The 18,141-nt window shown below is 35.5% G+C and overlaps 3 protein-coding genes across 3 annotated transcripts; 2 read left to right on the forward strand and 1 right to left on the reverse strand.

Moving 5' to 3' along the window:
• Nucleotides 1-2,282: 2,282 nt before the first annotated feature.
• Nucleotides 2,283-8,195, forward strand: LOC121238635 (ACT domain-containing protein ACR12-like). The gene is made up of 10 exons (XM_041135595.1): nt 2,283-2,526; nt 3,822-3,876; nt 4,697-4,819; nt 5,303-5,397; nt 6,571-6,655; nt 6,811-6,870; nt 7,305-7,360; nt 7,554-7,659; nt 7,728-7,796; nt 7,911-8,195. The coding sequence occupies exons 1-10, from the start codon at nt 2,294-2,296 to the stop codon at nt 7,971-7,973; spliced, it is 945 nt and encodes a 314-aa protein (XP_040991529.1). The 5' UTR covers nt 2,283-2,293; the 3' UTR covers nt 7,974-8,195.
• A 963-nt stretch (nt 8,196-9,158) lies between these two features.
• On the forward strand, nt 9,159-10,354 carry LOC121238636 (germin-like protein subfamily 3 member 2). Its single transcript, XM_041135596.1, has one exon. The coding sequence runs from the start codon at nt 9,550-9,552 to the stop codon at nt 10,189-10,191; it is 642 nt and encodes a 213-aa protein (XP_040991530.1). The 5' UTR covers nt 9,159-9,549; the 3' UTR covers nt 10,192-10,354.
• An 859-nt stretch (nt 10,355-11,213) lies between these two features.
• Nucleotides 11,214-13,466, reverse strand: LOC121238634 (protein trichome birefringence-like 36). The gene is given in 6 exon segments (XM_041135594.1): nt 11,214-11,745; nt 11,835-11,993; nt 12,149-12,330; nt 12,469-12,640; nt 13,118-13,422; nt 13,425-13,466. Coding segments are annotated over 6 exon segments (1,161 nt in total). The 5' UTR covers nt 13,452-13,466; the 3' UTR covers nt 11,214-11,429.
• Nucleotides 13,467-18,141: the final 4,675 nt, after the last annotated feature.

Below are 18,141 nucleotides of genomic sequence, written 5' to 3' on the forward strand. Positions count from 1 at the left end.
ATTGTTTTGAACGGTGTGTGGATGAGTGTCATAAGTGAGGAGCGATGTATAATTTTAAAAAGCATTTGGATGCCCAAACGATAATATAAAGTTATTAATTTCCTTATCATTGTATTCATTAAAAATTAGTTTGATTACACAAAATTAAATTATCTTATCTTATATAATTATTATAATTTTTTTAAACTTTTATATAAAATATAATAAACAATTCAACATTTTCAAATCTAACAAAATAATTATATTATAACAATATTTTATTCAATTTTTAATAAAATATCTCATATCATATTATCTGAACTGTATAATCAATATAAGCCTTAAAAAAATTGCCAGATAGAATATTTTTATAGACCCACCCACCCACAAAACTCCCTTTTTTTTTTTTTTACAAAATATTAACCATTCAATTATTTTTTCACACAAAAAGAATTATTAATTTACTCAAAGTAGAACATGAGAATCATTGGCTTATCTAAATTCCTTTTTTATTTTCGTAAATTCATTTTTTTTATTTCCGTTTTGTATTTTTATTCATTGAACCTATGGCTTGTTATCTTCACAATTCTACTCCTCCGTATTTTTTTTCCTTCACATTCAATTTATGTAATAAGAAGATGATAAAAGAAAGATATGAGGAATAAACAAAGAAAAAAAAACAAAAGGTATGTGAACAAGTATTAAAAACTCTAACTACCTAATTTGAATGGAAATCATTTACTCGTCAAGAAAAACATATGTTTAATTCATATGGAAAGGTCATAAACGTTTATGTGGAGTGATTTGATTTTAAAGACAAATTTTTAAATTTAAATATTACAAATGAAATATTATAATATAAATAAATAAAAAATCTATACACCATACTAACATCTCACTAGGTAAGATGTGATACATTTATTACTATTAAATGATCATTTATTACATATTTTTTTATCATTTAATAATAATGAATGTGCTACATACTACTTAGTATGATTAAAATAGAATGAAAATATGGTATATATCATTACTTTATAAATAATGACGCTGACGTGTTTTACAAGCTGACTTGCAAATAGAAAAACTCATTTCATAATCAGGGGGAGAAGAGCTATTGGTATCAAGCTATAATTAATGGGAGTTTTATAACCTATAGTGTGAGCTGCAATTGTAGTAATATTTCAAGAATTTCAGGGCATTAATCTTCTTCAATATAATTACTTATATAGATAAAGTTGACTGGGATTTATTCAATATAGAATTCAACACGAGTTAGTGTTTACAAAATTAAATTATCTAGAATATTTGTCTAAACTCTAGATCTTATAATTTGTACAAAAAAATTTAAAATCTTAATTAAATAATTGTTATATTTTCTTAACATTTGTGAAATATCGTCCTACCACAAAATATACGTGACGGGAAAGTCACTTGGAGTATAAAATTTGCTTGCATCTCACTTTAATTTCTATAAATTTAATCTATACATAATTGGCATTTCGTAATAATATTATATGGTTTCTAATTCTTTTTTAAGAAAGTTAGAGCTTAATTTAGAAAAAAAATAGTAATACCATATATAAGTTTTAAATAATTAAGTTTAGCTCGTTTGTCAAAAAGTAGATCCATTAAAAAAAATTAGATTTTTTTTATATTTTTTTATAATAAAATCTACTTTTTTACAAAGTATTGCAAAGTATATAAATAATTATTTTAAAAAAAATGAATGATATATACAATCTCTGAATACATAAATCTTATGTAAACTCTTTATAAAAAAAGTGCAAAAAACTTTTTTTTTTTTTTATGTGGTACACACTTTTATAAAAAAATTTATACATTTAAGATTTGTGCCTAATATTAGTATTAAAAAAATAAAAATGAATCATCCTAAAACTCTATTCTCCCATTAGATAATAAAAATATTTAATCTCATTTTATTTTATTATTATAATTTTTTTAAATTTATATATAAAATTTAATAAATAATTTTTTAAATTTTTTAAATATTAAAATAATAATAATATTATTAAAATATAATATTATAATAATATTTTATTCAAATCCTACGACAATCCTATCAATTAAGTTTAAACCGCACCTACGACAAAATACAGCTATTCGCCCCCACTTGTTGCTTTTTTTATTATTATTTATTTTTTTAATTTTTTGAGAACCTTGGTTCCAAAAGAACAAAATTTTGTACCTTTTACGCATGCGACCTGACGTGGCCTCCAACCAGCTCTCGCCGTCCCACCGAGTGACGCAACAAGCGAACGACCGCTCCAAACAGTGAAATATCGCACTTTATATGTACGCACGCACCCTGTCAAAAGTCAAAATTTGCTTAGCAATCCAACACTGTCAATCCAGCACTCCCATGGCCCTCGCAAACACCGCCTTCTTCTCCTCGTCCTTTGCCCTCTGTCGATCTAGGGTTTCTGGTCCCGGTATCGTTCCACAGCTCTCTCCGTGCGAGCCACTCACAGTTTTACCGGTTCGCTACAAGTGCTCAGAACCTGCACTCGCTTTCTTGAGAAAGAAGTAAGATGCAGACTCCGATCTTTTCCTTTACGCGCTGTTCGGTTGCCTAGAAAATATTCATGCGCAATTCGAAAGTAAAAAAGACAGCTTTTATATGCATAAAAAAGTAGAAATCGGAAGTATTTTTTGTTGTAATTATCACTATATCAGTGTCTTGCCCCAGTAAGACTGAACCTGCACTTGAATTACTTCAGGAGAAAACTATTGGCTTATTTTCCTTTGAATTTATCTTATTCGTGGATTTCTGTATTTTCTAAGCAGCTACACGGTGATGGGTGTACTATATTTGTGAATTTCACTTTTTTTCAAAGTAGTTACCTTACATTTCGATAGGATTCGGTTCCTTGTAAAAAACTCCATGGATCTGGAAGCTCTTTTTTGATAAATTAATTATAAAATAACTCTGTATGTACTGGTGCTGTGTTTGGCTTCTGAGAAATTGCTTAATCGATTGTCCGTGTGGTGGAGAAAAATAATAAGGGGAAGAAAAGAACACCGGGGTTTCGAGTCTCGTGTCCTCTTTAAACATCTCGAGAAAATGAAAGCCTTAAGTCAGGTGTGGTAACTAGATGTTTTAGCCTGTCTTAATCGATTGAACCATTTGAAGATCAGAACTTTCATTTTTCATTCAGTTTTGTTGCCTATGTTCTCTACTGCAATCAAAAGCATTGTATCTTAAATCTTAGATTTTGGCCCCCAAGGAATTTAAGACCATCTCCATTCTCAACCGATCTTAATACAGTTACTGAAAAATCACTAAAAAAGAGGGTGATTTTTGGGTATTTTTTAGACCTATTTGTTAACAGCCAATGGTTGTTGACAACTTCTTGTGTGAATAAGCTTTATTCTATTTGAGTTTGTCTTGTTTTCACGCTCATATTTAGTTGTCGACAATAAAGGTGATCTCAGAAGGTGGTGCTTGGCCGAGGCTAAAGAGATGGCTGAAGTATATTTTCTTCGTTTACTTTTCCAACAGAACATTAGGTTCTTGATGATTCTCTCCACTCGTACTGTTACAATCGCATTAATGTTCTGGAGGGATAATGATGAAGAAAGTTTCTTTAGGTCATTTGATGTTTGTGCCTTTGCTTTATCTTGTTCACTGATCTTGTCTTTGTAGTCCAACTTTGCGGTTTGTGACTGCATCAGTCGTTGTTAATTTGTTAATCACTTGCTTTAGTATTGTGTATGGTATGTTATTGTTATGAGGTCCAATTTCGATTCTCTTTGTGTGATCTTGTGAAAGGATAACCCTGAATCTTTTGTTGTCTAATGTTGCTCGTATTGTTATGCAGGAATATTTTGCATGCATCTACCGATGGTTTGAATGCAGTTGATTCAACCTCATCGGTCAGTAAAATGATTGTTTCTACCTTTATGTTATTTGTCTCACTCATTATTAAGAAAAATTGAGTTTATTTGTTTCATTCATTATTAAGAAAAAATGAGTATAAAATATGTTAAAGATGTTGAGTATTGCTGTACTAACAGTAGCACTCTTGAAATGAATGGAAAATCATGCTGATTTTTGGTCCTTCGAAGACTGGTTTGTGATTGAATTTGAAAATCACAAACCTGTGACTTAGCTTTGGTTCTCAAAGATTTCTTGAGCAATTGCATGACTAGATAGTCTAGATGAGATGCTTGATTGCCAGTTTTTTATTTTATTTTTAGGGTGGTTGAACAATTTCACTTTGAGCAGTATTATATGATTAGTGCTTTTGTCTCTTTAACCTTTTTTGACAAGTGCTTTTCCATCCATAACTGAGAGGGATTTGTAAGTGGACATATTCAATTTTGGATGTTTTTGCATGGAATTCTTTTTCTTTTCGTCTAAATCACAAGTACTGGCATGACATGATTCTTACCAATGACTGTTTACTTTTAAGCATTTAATTCGGACCACAGTTCACTTGAAACATGCTTGTCCGGTCCAAGTGGCCCAAATTATTTACAATCTATGAATTTAATATCTGATATTTATGCATTTTTTTTCTTATTACTTATAAAAAAATTATTTATGCATTTTTTCTTTTGTTTACAATTTTGGGGAGTTGGAAATTGGTTTAACACATAAATTGTGAGAATGACATCATATATCCCTCCAGTACAGCTAAGTTTTCTCTTAAAAAAATATATTTACTGATCGAGGTGATAACTGTAAATGCAGAAGTTTGATCGAGATGCTGATTATGTCCCTATGCCAATAGTTCTAATAGATCAAGATTCAGATTCTGATGCAACAATTGTACAGCTCAGCTTTGGAGATCGCTTGGGAGCTCTCATTGACACGGTAAAGTGGCTGCTGGCAACATGTGGCATTCACCTCTCTGAATAAACATTTGCATAGGATTAATACATCTTGAATTTCTGTATTCTCGTGAGGCACTCTCTTCATGAAACAAGTTTTCCTTGTTGAATTTCTGTGAAAGTTACTGGCTGATTCTCAAGTAGGGGCCACATTTGATCCTGGAATTCCACAACTTTAAGGGATTACTAGAAAATAGGTACGGGTAGGGATTATTGGTGAAAAACATACCAACCTAATCATTGACTGCGCTGTTTTGCTCAGTTCAAAACCACCAATGGATTGTTTGGAATTTTCTTTCCTTCTATTTAGTTATGAGAAAATAATTACAACGGTGTTGATTCTTTAGGTAAAAAGGCCCATGGTAGGTCGGAGCCGAGCAAATGCCCTCTATTTTTTTTTAAATACCAGTATGTTCTTTAAATGGTTATAGTTAACGACCTGCCCTTGTTTACTATGATAGGGCAGATGAAAGCATTGAAAGATTTGGGACTGGATGTGTCAAAGGGAACTGTTGCGACTGAGGGGTCAGTCAAACAAACAAAATTTTTCATCACACGATTGTAAGTAATTCTGTTGGCATCTCGCCAATGGTGCTTTGGTAGAGTTAATCCCATGCATGATTCTGAAGGAAAAAAATGAAGTTTTGTATAGTTGTCTGGTGCTAATTTTTCATCCACAACATAATATTCTTTAGTGTACTTTTTCCTTTACATTTTCTACCTTTAGAGACAAATTCTTAAAGCTCTGTTCTGAGATTGATGCGGGTTCTTTGTAGTTATTGAGCAACATTTAACTTTTAGTCTAGCAGGACAGAGTTTCAGTTACTAAGCAAGGAAAAAAACATGTATTTTATCTCAAAACCACTGGAAACTTGCTCCCTTTACCCTGCCCTGAACATTTTTTTTTTTTTATAAGTAAACGATTGTATTAATAAGAATAGGCATACCCTGCCCTGAACAATTATACGAACGTACTTGCTTTTCACACGACTTTAGACCATGGCTAAAGGACCCCAAAATGTATGTGCAAAATTTTGGGGCAGTAGTAGTGCATATTTTGTATGAACCATTGGCTGCAGACAGCAAGATGACACTGCTGTCTTTCCGTGATAAAATTATTGCCAGACACCTCACAAGGCTGGTCCTAGTGCAATATATCTAGTCTGCTCATTTTGAAGATACAAGCATTGAAGCAAACCCCCAATATTGAAGCCAAGAGTGTTGAAACTAGTTGCACTGTCTTTTTAGGTTGTGTTTGGTTGTTGAACCAAACTCAACTCATCTCAAACAAATCATTGATGGGACCACTATTTTTTTAACTCCATAAAAAGTTAAACTCATCTCAAACAAATCATTGATGGGACCACTATTTTTTTAACTCCATAAAAAGTTAAACTTATCTCAATTTATTTCATACATTTCAATCTAAAAAGTTAAACCATCTCAACCTAAAAAAGTTAAACCCATCTCAAGGGAACCCACAAAATACTATTATTCATAACTCAACTCATCTCAACATCCAAACGTAGCCAAATAATGTTCCCTTCCGAGTCTTTTTCTATTAGTTAGCAGAAGTTGATAAGATGCTTTAAATAGTTGTCTAAACGGTTAATGTATCCAACACTAGATATCAGAATTCTGAAAAAATTTACATCAGCCCACTGGTCTAATTATGTACTGTTACTTGTTTACATCTAGTTTTTAGCATTTACAGATTGAATTTGGTTATGCTAGAGACACAGGACGAAAAGTCGAAGATCCTGATATGTTGGAGAGAATTCGACTGACCATCATTAACAATCTTTTGAAGTATCATCCAGTGAGTATGCTGAAATACTCTATTTAGGTTTTATTTCGTTCTTTTGAAGTTTCCATGGATGAAAGTTGGAGAAAGTTCTTTCTCATTTATCTTACAGTTCTTACAAAAAGATTTTGTCATGTGCAAATCTCATGTTTCCTCTGAATTTCTTGTAGGAATCTAGTGCCCAACTTGCTATGGGTGAGGCTTTTGGAATAAAAGCACCAGAGAAGAAGGTGTGCTGAAGATCCTTCGAATTATTTTAAGTTAATTTTCTGGCATAATTTATTTTTCCCTTCTCTTTGCATTGGGACATACTTTTCAGAGATTGAACAAAAAATGCAGACTCTTATTTGACCTTGCATTTATTTGGATTGCATATACCAAGTCTCGGCATTTGTTGATTCCATTATGGCAATAGCATAGCAGCCCGAAAAGTATCTGTGCTAATAGCTGTCAGCCACAACATGTCAAATTTAGCGTTTGGAACATGTCAACAATAGTGAAGTAGCCAAGTACTGCTTTGCTTGTCTCATTTATTTGGCCAACAGTGATCAATTATGCATATATAATAGATTTTGGATCTAGGGGGTTTACATGGCCAGGATCTAGTTTGTCAACCAAGTTCCATTCGTGTTCTTTTTGTAACCTTTGTGACTTTCTTGTGCAGCTTGATGTTGATATTGCAACTCATGTACAAGTGAAGGAAGATGGACCCAAGAGGAGGTTTGCTACTTTTAATTTTGTTGTCTTTTACCGTTACAATTTATTGGTTATTTTATGTTTTCTCTACTGGTCCTACCTTTGCACGACCCGCCCTGTTGGGAGATCATAATCTGAGTGAAGTTTGAAGGTATTTGCAAAGAATGAGGGTGACGATCTCTCATCTCAAGTATGCATTTTGCTTTGCAATTTACAGTTTACTTTATATAGAGACAGCAGATAGACCTGGATTACTGGTAGAAATCATCAAAGTTATTGCTGATATTAACATTGATGTGGAATCAGCTGAAATTGATACAGAAGTATGCTCTCTCTCTCTCTCTCTCATACACATTATGTTATGATCAAGTGCTCATCTCTCATTCAACAGGGACTGGTAGCCAAAGATAAGTTTCATGTCAGCTACAGAGGGGCAGCGTTAAACACCTCCTTGTCTCAGGCAAGTTTCCTATGTAGATCTTCTTAATGATTAAGTCATTTTCAAGACAATTTTAGCGTACAATCATTATCAGATACATTTCACGCTCACGTAACGAATAATTTGAATGTACAGGTCTTGGTGAATTGTCTACGCTATTATCTCCGAAGGCCAGAAACTGATATAGATAGTTACTAATAACCGGAAATACCACTTTCGTGTCTGTAAACCCAGTGTAACTCTTCTTGTATCAAATCATATCCTTGAGCTGTAAAATTCCCCAAAAAAGTCAGACGCGATGGTTCTTTACTCGCATTCCGTAAGGCTTTTTTAACGGATGCCAGTGTCTCCCTTCTCGTTACCTGGGAAATGACTGATATAAATAATAAAATGCAATATGAAAACCAGCTACTTTTGGACATTTGGTTTCATTACACATGTTCTGCTGGCATACATGCTCAATTACAGTGAGCTAGGAATTCGCTAATACTGGTTTTCATTAGGAATCCTAGCACTGCCATATTTAAGCCCCGTTTGAATAGTGAGATGAGATGAAATAGTTTTAGATAAAAATTAAATAAAATATTGTTAGAATATTATTTTTTTAATATTATTATTGTTTTGAGATTTTAAAAAAATTGAATTGAGATTTGAAAAAGTTGAATTTTTATTGTATTTTGTGTGGAAAAAAGTTAAAAAAATTATAATGATGAGATGAGATGAATCGAGATGTTTTCTTTTTATTTTTCATTTTCAATTTAAAATAAGAACCTCGTTGGAAGGGAAAACTTTTGGAAGTGCCATCCAGTTGATCTCTAATGCCCTAGGAGAATTCTTGTTCTATTTCTCCGCTTAATACTGGTTTTATTTTTTGTACCTGATCGGTGATCTGACAGCGGATAAAGCGTACCAAATCCTTCATCTGGCTTTGGTTGGTTTTTGGGGTCATTTGCAATCATTCTAAGTTGGATGAATGGACTCCCTTTGAAACAATTTCTAATAATCATTGATCCCACTTCCTAATAACCAAAATATAATTTCATCCTTGTGTGAACCCAATCCAAAAAATAAAAAAAGAAGCTTTTAAGAATGACCAATGTTACTTGTACAAGACCCAAGAAAAAAAAAATCTCTATTATTGATTTGGGATCATGTATGTTTACGAGTGCTCTTAAAATAACGCAAAAGTCGAGATCAAACCATGTACACAAGCTGCATACAAACTCGTGTGATGCCTTTATATATCCTTATGAACATTTAATTAACAGTGTCAACGTTTTCCCTTCGTAGCAGTTGGAGTTTCTTGGGTTTTGGTCAAGTTTACAATATAGAGATTGAAAAATGATGAAAAGTGTTTAGGGGTGTGGGATTTGTTAGCTTTCTGTCTTTGAATATACGCCTTGTGCAATAATCTAAGCCACGAGCACAGTTGACAACCAATTCCCCCACTAGCTAGAAACAGCAAAAAGGCAAAAGCATTAAGCAAACCAGTGTTGATAGATGCTATCTTTTGAACCTAACCTCTCTTTATCCTCAAGCAAAGTGCACCATGGAAAGTCACTTCTATAAATACAGAAAGAATAACTTTTATTTCTTCAGCTAGCTATAGCTTTAAATTTTCCCTGCTTGATGCAGCTGTTTCCACAAGTTTTATCTTGCTCTTACAGTTGCATTACCACTTGTTTGTGTATGTTCCCTGTATTTAGTTTGTGATATAGAGCTATTGTAATTCCAACAAATCGAAGTCTTTGGATCCAATAACAGAGAGTAGAGGATGATGATGCAGAAAAGGGCAGTTTTATTAGTTGTTATTCTCCTCCACAGCCATGTAGTCTTTGCTACAGACCCAGATCCAGTTCTGGACTTCTGCGTAGCCCCCAAAGCATCTGCAAACAGTAACCACTCATGCAAGAACTCATCAGCCGTTACGGTGGAAGATTTCACATTCTCGGGCATAAAATTTCCTGGAAACTACAGCCAAACTGGCTTTTCAGCCATGCCAGTGAATTCAAATGTCTTTCCAGGTTTAAACACGCTTGGCATGTCATTTGTGAGAGCAGACTTTGATGTTGGTGGCATCAACGTGCCACATTTCCATCCTAGAGCAACCGAGACTGCGTTTGTGCTGGAGGGGAGGATTTATTCGGGATTTGTTGATACAAGTAACAGGATTTTTGCAAAAGTGGTTGAGAAAGGAGAGGTCATGGTGTTCCCTAGAGGTCTGCTACACTTCCAGATGAATGTTGGAGATACCCCAGCGAGTATTTTGGGGAGTTTCAACAGCCAAAACCCGGGCTTGCAGAGAATCCCAGCTTCAATTTTCGGGTCTGGAATCAAAGAAGAGCTTTTGGAGAAGGCTTTTGGATTGAGTGCTAGGGAGATCGCCAAATTGAAGAAGAAATTTGTTCCCCACTGATTAAGCTAGAGGGTAGAATGCAGTTGTGCCAACTAATTTTTGATAAAAATTTAATAAAAGTGTGGCACTGCATGGTTTACGAGCTAAGTTAGATTGTAGCAATTTATGCATACATGTAATGACGAGATTTATCGTTGATTTATAATAAAGTTCCATTAGTGCAGGCTCTTTCAACTAGTTTCTAGCTTGATTTTTCTCCTGGATGCAGGGTACATGACAATTCTATCACAAAAATATTGTAGAAAGCATCTGTTCAGGAGGCTGAATTTGGGGAACAAGATTTTGCATCCACCATGGGACAAGGGAAAAAGATAGCCATGTCGTTATAAAAGTATGATGCTTTCAAAATCTGTTTTCATTTGATACTTTTCACAGAAGAATTCCAGCAGAGCTTTCAGCAACATAAGAGTAGGGTTCTAAATTCAATAGTAATAATGGATTATAGTAATATTGCTAAGATCTTAGGCTTTAAGAGTGTTTTGGGGGTAACTTGGATGGTCTTCAGAACCATTGGCAGGGAATTTTCTCCCAGTGGAAAAATAAAGGAAAAAGCACCACCAATTACCACCAGAGAGCAGACATCATCATTTCAGACTTGGTCGTGGCCTCTAAAAAGCTATGAAGAAAACCATTTCTCCTGCCATGGCTTTCAAAGACAATTTGGAGCACGTGCACGTTCCAATTCATAATTAACCATCATTCTCGCGTGCACCGTGTTAGGTACCCGGCATCTAAGAGATGTATACAGCAACCATTGCAAAAAGTGAATGCCAAAGAATATGATTGCAAAATGGCCTACTATTAATACATACTTCCCCCTTTTCTGGAAAACTTAGGTAGCTGGTATCCTATGCTCCAAAATATCCTCCTTCAAGCCTTTTTTATTTGAAAGAATAAACCTTGAAAAAGTTTTATTTAAAACATCTTTATTTTCTTTGTTTAGTTTTATATATTACTGCATACAAGTTTGCTACATTCTTAAAAACTAACTTTTAGTATTTCTAAAATAACGCATTGTTCAATTTTGGAAATTAGTGTCTTTTTTCAGACAAATAGAGCATTATTAGAGTTTTCTTCAAACTGGGTTGGAGGAAGTTCCTCCATCACACGGATTAAAACACTGTCATAAAAGATTATGAGACACAATGCCATGAGTAACCATCACAGTCTCAGAGATTACAAAACAAACCCAAGTTATGCAGATCAGTGATTCTAACGACTTTACCTAACTTTTCTTACTACGTTCTTTGTTTGAGCAAGGCATTCAACATCTCATTCCAGATATCAGGCACCCCAGGGAGGCACCAATGGCTGCAGTCAGAGCCTGAGGAAAAGTCCCTTGGACGCTGCTTCTCTTCTTGGGTCATTGCCCTTCTGTACACAGAAGGATGCCCGTCTCTCCGAAGAGCCGACATAGTGGTAACATCTTGCAGATATACTGGAAATCTCATCCTTCTCAACACCCCTTGTAACACCAGCAACTGTTCAGGAACATGCTGGTGGCTAAAGAAAGCTAGAGGCTGCTTTTGATTATAGCATTTCCATCCATTTTCTCTGCCAATAAAAAGGACACCTCTGCTCAAAATGACTTTCAAGATAAAGAAAGAAAGTCAAGTATATTTGGAGTAGAATTTTCATTGTACCTGTTATGTCTAGGTGACATGCTCCGGAAAATGACTTGGGTTTTGTGAGGGTCTAGATTTAGATCGACCCATTTAGCCCATGTTGTGAGTCCTTTCTCGTATGCAACCATTGGATTCATGTTTTTAAATAGATTATTTCTCTCCATGAAATAGTCCCACCTAAAATTATTTATAAATCTAATTTAGAATCATGAATTGAGCTTTCTTATTTCCTCTTACAGCCTCACCAACACACATCAATGCAACACATGGACAAAGAATTTGATGAAATCATGAAGTGAGAAAAGGGAAGAATATTGCAAAACTTGTCTTACGAACTCCATTTATCGGAATGAGTCCACCAGTGAGCTGAATCAAAAACAAGAATATCAACGCCTCTCCAATACTTTGCATTCTCTTCAATCAAATCCAAATGCAAGATCCTCTTGTTTTCTGGCCCTTTTCTCAATTCCACTAGAAGTGGAGCCCAAGAAAACTCGATTGATATCTCAAAATCCTGTATGTGAAGATTTATACTACTTTATACTTATGCTAATTTGAGGTAAAATTGAATAACTAATTAAGTTGAACCTTCTACAACAATGCTGTATTAGGCTTAGATGTACTAACTCAAGAGGTTAATTAACATAATTACCATAGCATGGAAGGCCATGGTAGGACCATTGTAGATCACCCTTTTCCGAGCAGTTGGAATAACCCCTTGCACTAAGCAGACAAGGGATTCCCATTGATTCCTCATTATAGAATCTCCTACCAGCATTATTCTTTTCTTTCTCATCCTTCCAAGAAAATCCAATGCATCAAACCTGTACCATAGAGGCAAAGCATTGGTATATATGTGCTATATATTTTAGCAACACTCAGACATTGTCTAGATATTTATATTCTTTCCATTCTTCTATTTGGCTCGAGGTAAAACATCTTAGCTAACTCTTGATTGAGAAAAATGTGATGCATGCCCTGAATTTTGAACTTAACGCACTAAAGGGTTCTATGAATTTTGATAACTTTTTATACAAGTGATTCCATAGAGTTTCGGCAGTGAATAATCTTTTTTGGGTAATAGCAAATTAGATTGCTTTCCTTTTCATGATGTAACCTAGAAAGAAAATGCAAAATTGAGATGTCAACAATATAGACAGAATGCAAGATATTGTATGTGTTTTACTTTTTGGCATTTGCATATATCACAAACCTTTACTACATTCGTTTACATCATATAGTCATCTCTATGTTTTAAACCATGAGAACTAGCTAATACATTTTCTTTTTTTTACATGTACCTTGGAATAGAGCAACCTTGGGGCTTCCACTTCCACTTCTCGTAGTCAGAATCCGGGCGTCCATTCTTTTGGCAAGTCACAGCAGCACTAAGATATGGACAGTTTGTGTCGTAGAGAGGATAGGATTGATCATAAACCCATTTACCAATAGAGAAGTCACATCTATTTCTAGAATCATGGTGGCTTTGCACCATGACCACTTCGTCGTCATCTTCTTCATTGAGCCACGGCTCATCCTCTAGGTCAAGCTGCGATGAACATTCACCATGAAAGAAGCATAGCAAGATGTTGAGGAAGAAAAACAGGGGAGGAGATGAAACTTTGGTTTAGCCATTAAAGCCAAGGAGAGGCTTGCGACGAAGTTTCTAAGTGAAGAAGCATTTTAAGTTGGAAGGGCAATATGCTGACTAGAAGTGCTCGATCAAGGCATGACTTGCGCTGGGGTGGGCCCATGTGTCATGATCTTTTTACTCATTGCCTTTGTATCTAGTAACCGGTATCTCTATGTTCTTCCCTGGTAATGTGAGATACGGGAACAAAGTCTTGGGCAATTTTTTTTTTTTTTTTTTTTTTTTTAAAGTGGACTCTATCATCTTAAAAGGGTACAAGATTTCATCAATATAATCTTAATTTACACACTTTAAAATTATAAATATCATTTCTCTTTCTACTAATATTAGTAAAAAGAAGTCAGGAAAAAAAATAGAAAGAAAAATCCAAGCTTTAAATCCGATGGGAGGGGGCCGAGCCCCAGACGAAAGTGTGTGAGGGGTTACACGAAGGTTCAAAAACTCTTGGCCTGTACTCTTGAGTATGGGGAAAATGTATTTATTTGAATAATAAGTTGAGATAAGATGAATTGAGATGAAAATTAAAAATTAAATAAAATATCATTATAATATTATTTTTCTTTTAAATTTTGAAAATATTGAATTGTTTATTATATTTTGTATAAAAATTTAAAAAAATTATAATGATGAGAAGAAATAGTTTCACTATCCAAATGCAGTGTTCTTTTTCTTTTTCTTCCATGACCTCAAAATGAAGTGCTTTTTATCTCCATGTTGTCTACTCTAAATTCTAATAATCGAACCTCAACTCTATTGTGTTGAGTTGATTTGAAAGAGAGCGAGAGTGGTTGGTTTGGTGGTTAAAATACGGACATTAATCATAGCAAAGAAGCTTTGAGGCCGAGAGTTACGGGGACTTTAGGCCATGACATGATTTGTTTTTGCTTCTTTCAATGTCAGTAAAGATTTTAAAGTAACGATCATGGAGCCAAAGCCAACTGAAGACCCACCATGCATTTCATTACTATATCTTTCCCTCTTTTTAGGTCAAAAGTTTTACTTACCTAACCGAGCTTTTATGTTAGTGGGAATTTCTTCTAATGAATGATAAAGGCAATGCTAAACCTTGGTAGTGTCAAAGGTTAGATTATATGTCGAACTTCGCATTGAGACTTGACGGATCAAAATCCTCTCAAGTTCTTAAAAGATTTTAAGTGAGAACATTTATCTCTTTCACTTAAATTACTCAAATTCGGTTTAAAGTTAGAAAAGTTGTAACTTTAAACAAATTCGGTGTGGACATTCACTTAATTTCTACATAAATCAAATTTGTGTGGAAATTTAAAAAAATTATAATAATGAGATGGGATAAGATCAGACGAGATAAAACATTTTCACTATTTAAACAGGATCTTAAAGTTTGAGTAGAATCAACAATCGCTAGTCATATAGACGTTGTAAGTGTGGGGATTCAAGAATCACATGCCAATATAACAAATGGAAACACAATATTGAGAAATTGATAGATATAATTAATGAGATCAAGTTCGCAAAACATGTGTGCCAACATCTACATGATTTTTCGTTTTTAATTTTGCACATTATTTAACACGAGGGTGTGGTGATAGGAATGCTTGTGATGTAGCAAAGTATTTATTTATTTTTATAGGAAGTAAAGTATTAAGGTTTGAAAGAGAAATCAATCTATAATATCATGTCATAACCAATGTCTTATTAATATGATCGGACTTCCCACATTGGAAGGAATATTTTTATTAATTTTTCTTGAACTAGTTAATTAAGTGATTGATGTATTTATTTAGATTTCGAGGACACGCGACATTATATATATATAAGAAATTATTATTATTATTATTTTAAAAAGAGCATGTAATTCACTCAAAAGTCAAGTCGTCATCTTTTATAAACCCATAGAGTGTCCAATAAATAATATTGGTGGGTGATAAGAGTGTGATGGGAGTTATTTCCTAGGTTGGATCTAGGTCCAGGTCCAAGCTTAGGCCTAGGCCCAAACCCAAACATGGGAAACGGGCTGGGCCTCAGGTATATTGAAGGTCTAGATCAAGGGAATGAGTATATAGGAACATACGACAAAGAAGACAGTCTAGAAACCACTAACCAATAAATAGATGAGCTCGTCGACTGGAAATGTCACTACCCAAAAGTGACAGATAGGGAGACTTAAGGAAGAAGGAATGTCGCATTCAATGCAACCCATGAATATCCAGGGCAGTTCACACCGAGCATTAATAAAACTTAGGGAAGAAGGCTCGCCGCATTCAATGCAACCTAAAGTTCGGACTACACACGGCAAGCCTAAAGTGCTTTATAGCTCGACGAGTAGGCGGCATGAACAATCTCCTATAGAGTAGTAACACTCCACTATTGTGGAGACCAGGTCGGCAAGTCTAAATAAACACCACTTGCAACAAACAGGTTAACTTTTACATCTATTTTTTTTTTTATTATTTTCTCTTCATCTCCTACATAAAAACTAACTTAGGCATCAGAGGTACAACGGACCTCGAGGTCCCCCCCTTTCTCCACTGTACAGGTAAACGATCCAAGCATTGTTTGCGTATAGTTGTCCAGGCCTGCGAAACACGACATCAACAGTGGTGCCGTCTGTGAGATCTCTATTGTCCCATAATTAGCATGTCCTTCGTATGCCGACAACAACATGCTCTCAGACTTTGTAGCGTGAAACAACACAGTCCAAAGCAATGGAAGGAAGTCTCAATGAACAGACTGAAGTAATACGAAAACTCATGGAGGAGATGAAGACCCTTCGACAAGAAAACGTTGTCTTGCAAAGGGGTGATGGAGAACCAGAAGCAGATTGACAGAGCCATCACGACACGACAGCTGAAGATGAAGAGCGACGTAGGGTCAACTTACAGATCCAAATAGAGGTGGCTAAGCAGATAGGCCAACCCTCTACGGCAGATCAACTCCTCACCAGCTCAAAACTACCATACATCGCTGAGATTAAGGCGGTATCTTTACCTCCGAGTTTCAAAATCCCTTAGATGAAAGCATACGATGGGTCAAAAGACCTTTTGGAACATTTAGAAACTTTTAAAACCCATATGACCTTGCACAGTTTCCCGAGTGAGGTCGCCTGCATGGCATTTCCTCTTTCATTGAAGGGGCGACACGAGCTTGGTTCAGGTTTTTATGACCTAAAAATAGTGTCAGCTTCAACGAGTTGGCCCGTCTCTTCTTAACTCAGTTCATGGCCAGCCGAAAGAAGAGGATACCTGTTGCCTATCTCCTAACAGTAAAGCAGAGGGATGATGAGAGTCTTAAATCGTTCCTCTCTCACTTTAACAAAGAACGCATGACAACAGATGACCAAGAGGTTGGACTTGCCGACCTTTGCTAGGTACAAGCCGAGTTCCTTGACTAACCACAAAGGAAATGAAAACGCAAGGAGAAAGCATAAATCATATAGCCAGGTACACAAAATTATTTTATTAATCATACAGCCCAGCCTTTGCAGGGTACAACCTCAGTCACTTGACTGATCACAAAAGAAACAAAAGGAAAAGCGACAAAACAAAAGAGAAATGCAACTTGGTAAAGCACCATGTGCGTAGACTCCTCACAACTTGGACTTAACAAAACTCAGTTCGGACTAGTCACCAACGGTGTTCTGGCAAGACTTGGACTAGCCTTGTGGACTGTCTCAGCAGGCTTCCCCAATAGGCTTTCCCTAGAGAGCACTCCCAACGGTTCGAGCTTTATGCTCGCCTCATCGCCCGCCAAGTTCGAGCTTCGCCCTTGCCTCATACACAATCGAGTACCTCTCCCACCAGGTTTGAGCTTCACGCTCGCTCATCTCCCGCTAGGAATGAGCAAATAAAAGAAAGAGCGGAGGTAAAGGAAACAAGAACGGAAGAAACAGAGCTAAAGGAAATGAGAATTGGCATATTTTATCTTTAAATGCATAGGAAGGCAATGTGACCAGGAACGTTTTAGTTTTTACATCCCGAGGGCTTGGAGAAGGGGGACAGATGAATATGCACATGTAGATATTTCTACCCTCCATAAGAGCCCCCCGATTAAAATTCAAAGGAACACATAAATTTTCTTTATAATTTTTAGCCCCAAAATGGTGCTAAAAATTCATGGGGTACTATGAAGGGAGTTATTCCTTGGGTTGGATCCAGGTCCAAGTCCAGGCCTAGGGCTAAACCTAGTCATGGGAAATGGGACAGGTATATTGAAGGCCCAGATTAAGGGAATGAGTAGATATGAACATATGACAAGGAAGACAATCTAGAAACCACTAATCAGTAAATAGATGAGCTCGCTGACTGGAAATATCACTACCCATAAGTGACAAACAGGGAGGCTTAAGGAAGAAAGAAAGTCGCATTCAATGCAATCCAGGAATATCCAAGGTTGTTCACACCAAGCATTAATGAAACTTAGGGGAGAAGGCTCGCCGCATTCAATGCAACCTAAAGTTCGGACTACACACAACAAGCCTAAAGTGCTTGATAGCTTGGCGAGTAGGTGACATGAACAATCTCCTACAAAGTAACACGCCACTACAGTGGAGACCACGTCAGCAAGTATAAATAAACACTACCTGCAACAAATAGGTTAACTTTTACACCCATCTTCATCATTATTTTCTCTTTATCTCTAACATTAAAGCTAACTTAGGCATCAGAGGTACAACGGACCCCGAGGTCCCCCATTTTC

The sequence above is a fragment of the Juglans microcarpa x Juglans regia genome, chromosome 7D, assembly GCF_004785595.1.
Source record: "Juglans microcarpa x Juglans regia isolate MS1-56 chromosome 7D, Jm3101_v1.0, whole genome shotgun sequence".
NCBI classification, from domain to species: domain Eukaryota; kingdom Viridiplantae; phylum Streptophyta; class Magnoliopsida; order Fagales; family Juglandaceae; genus Juglans; species Juglans microcarpa x Juglans regia.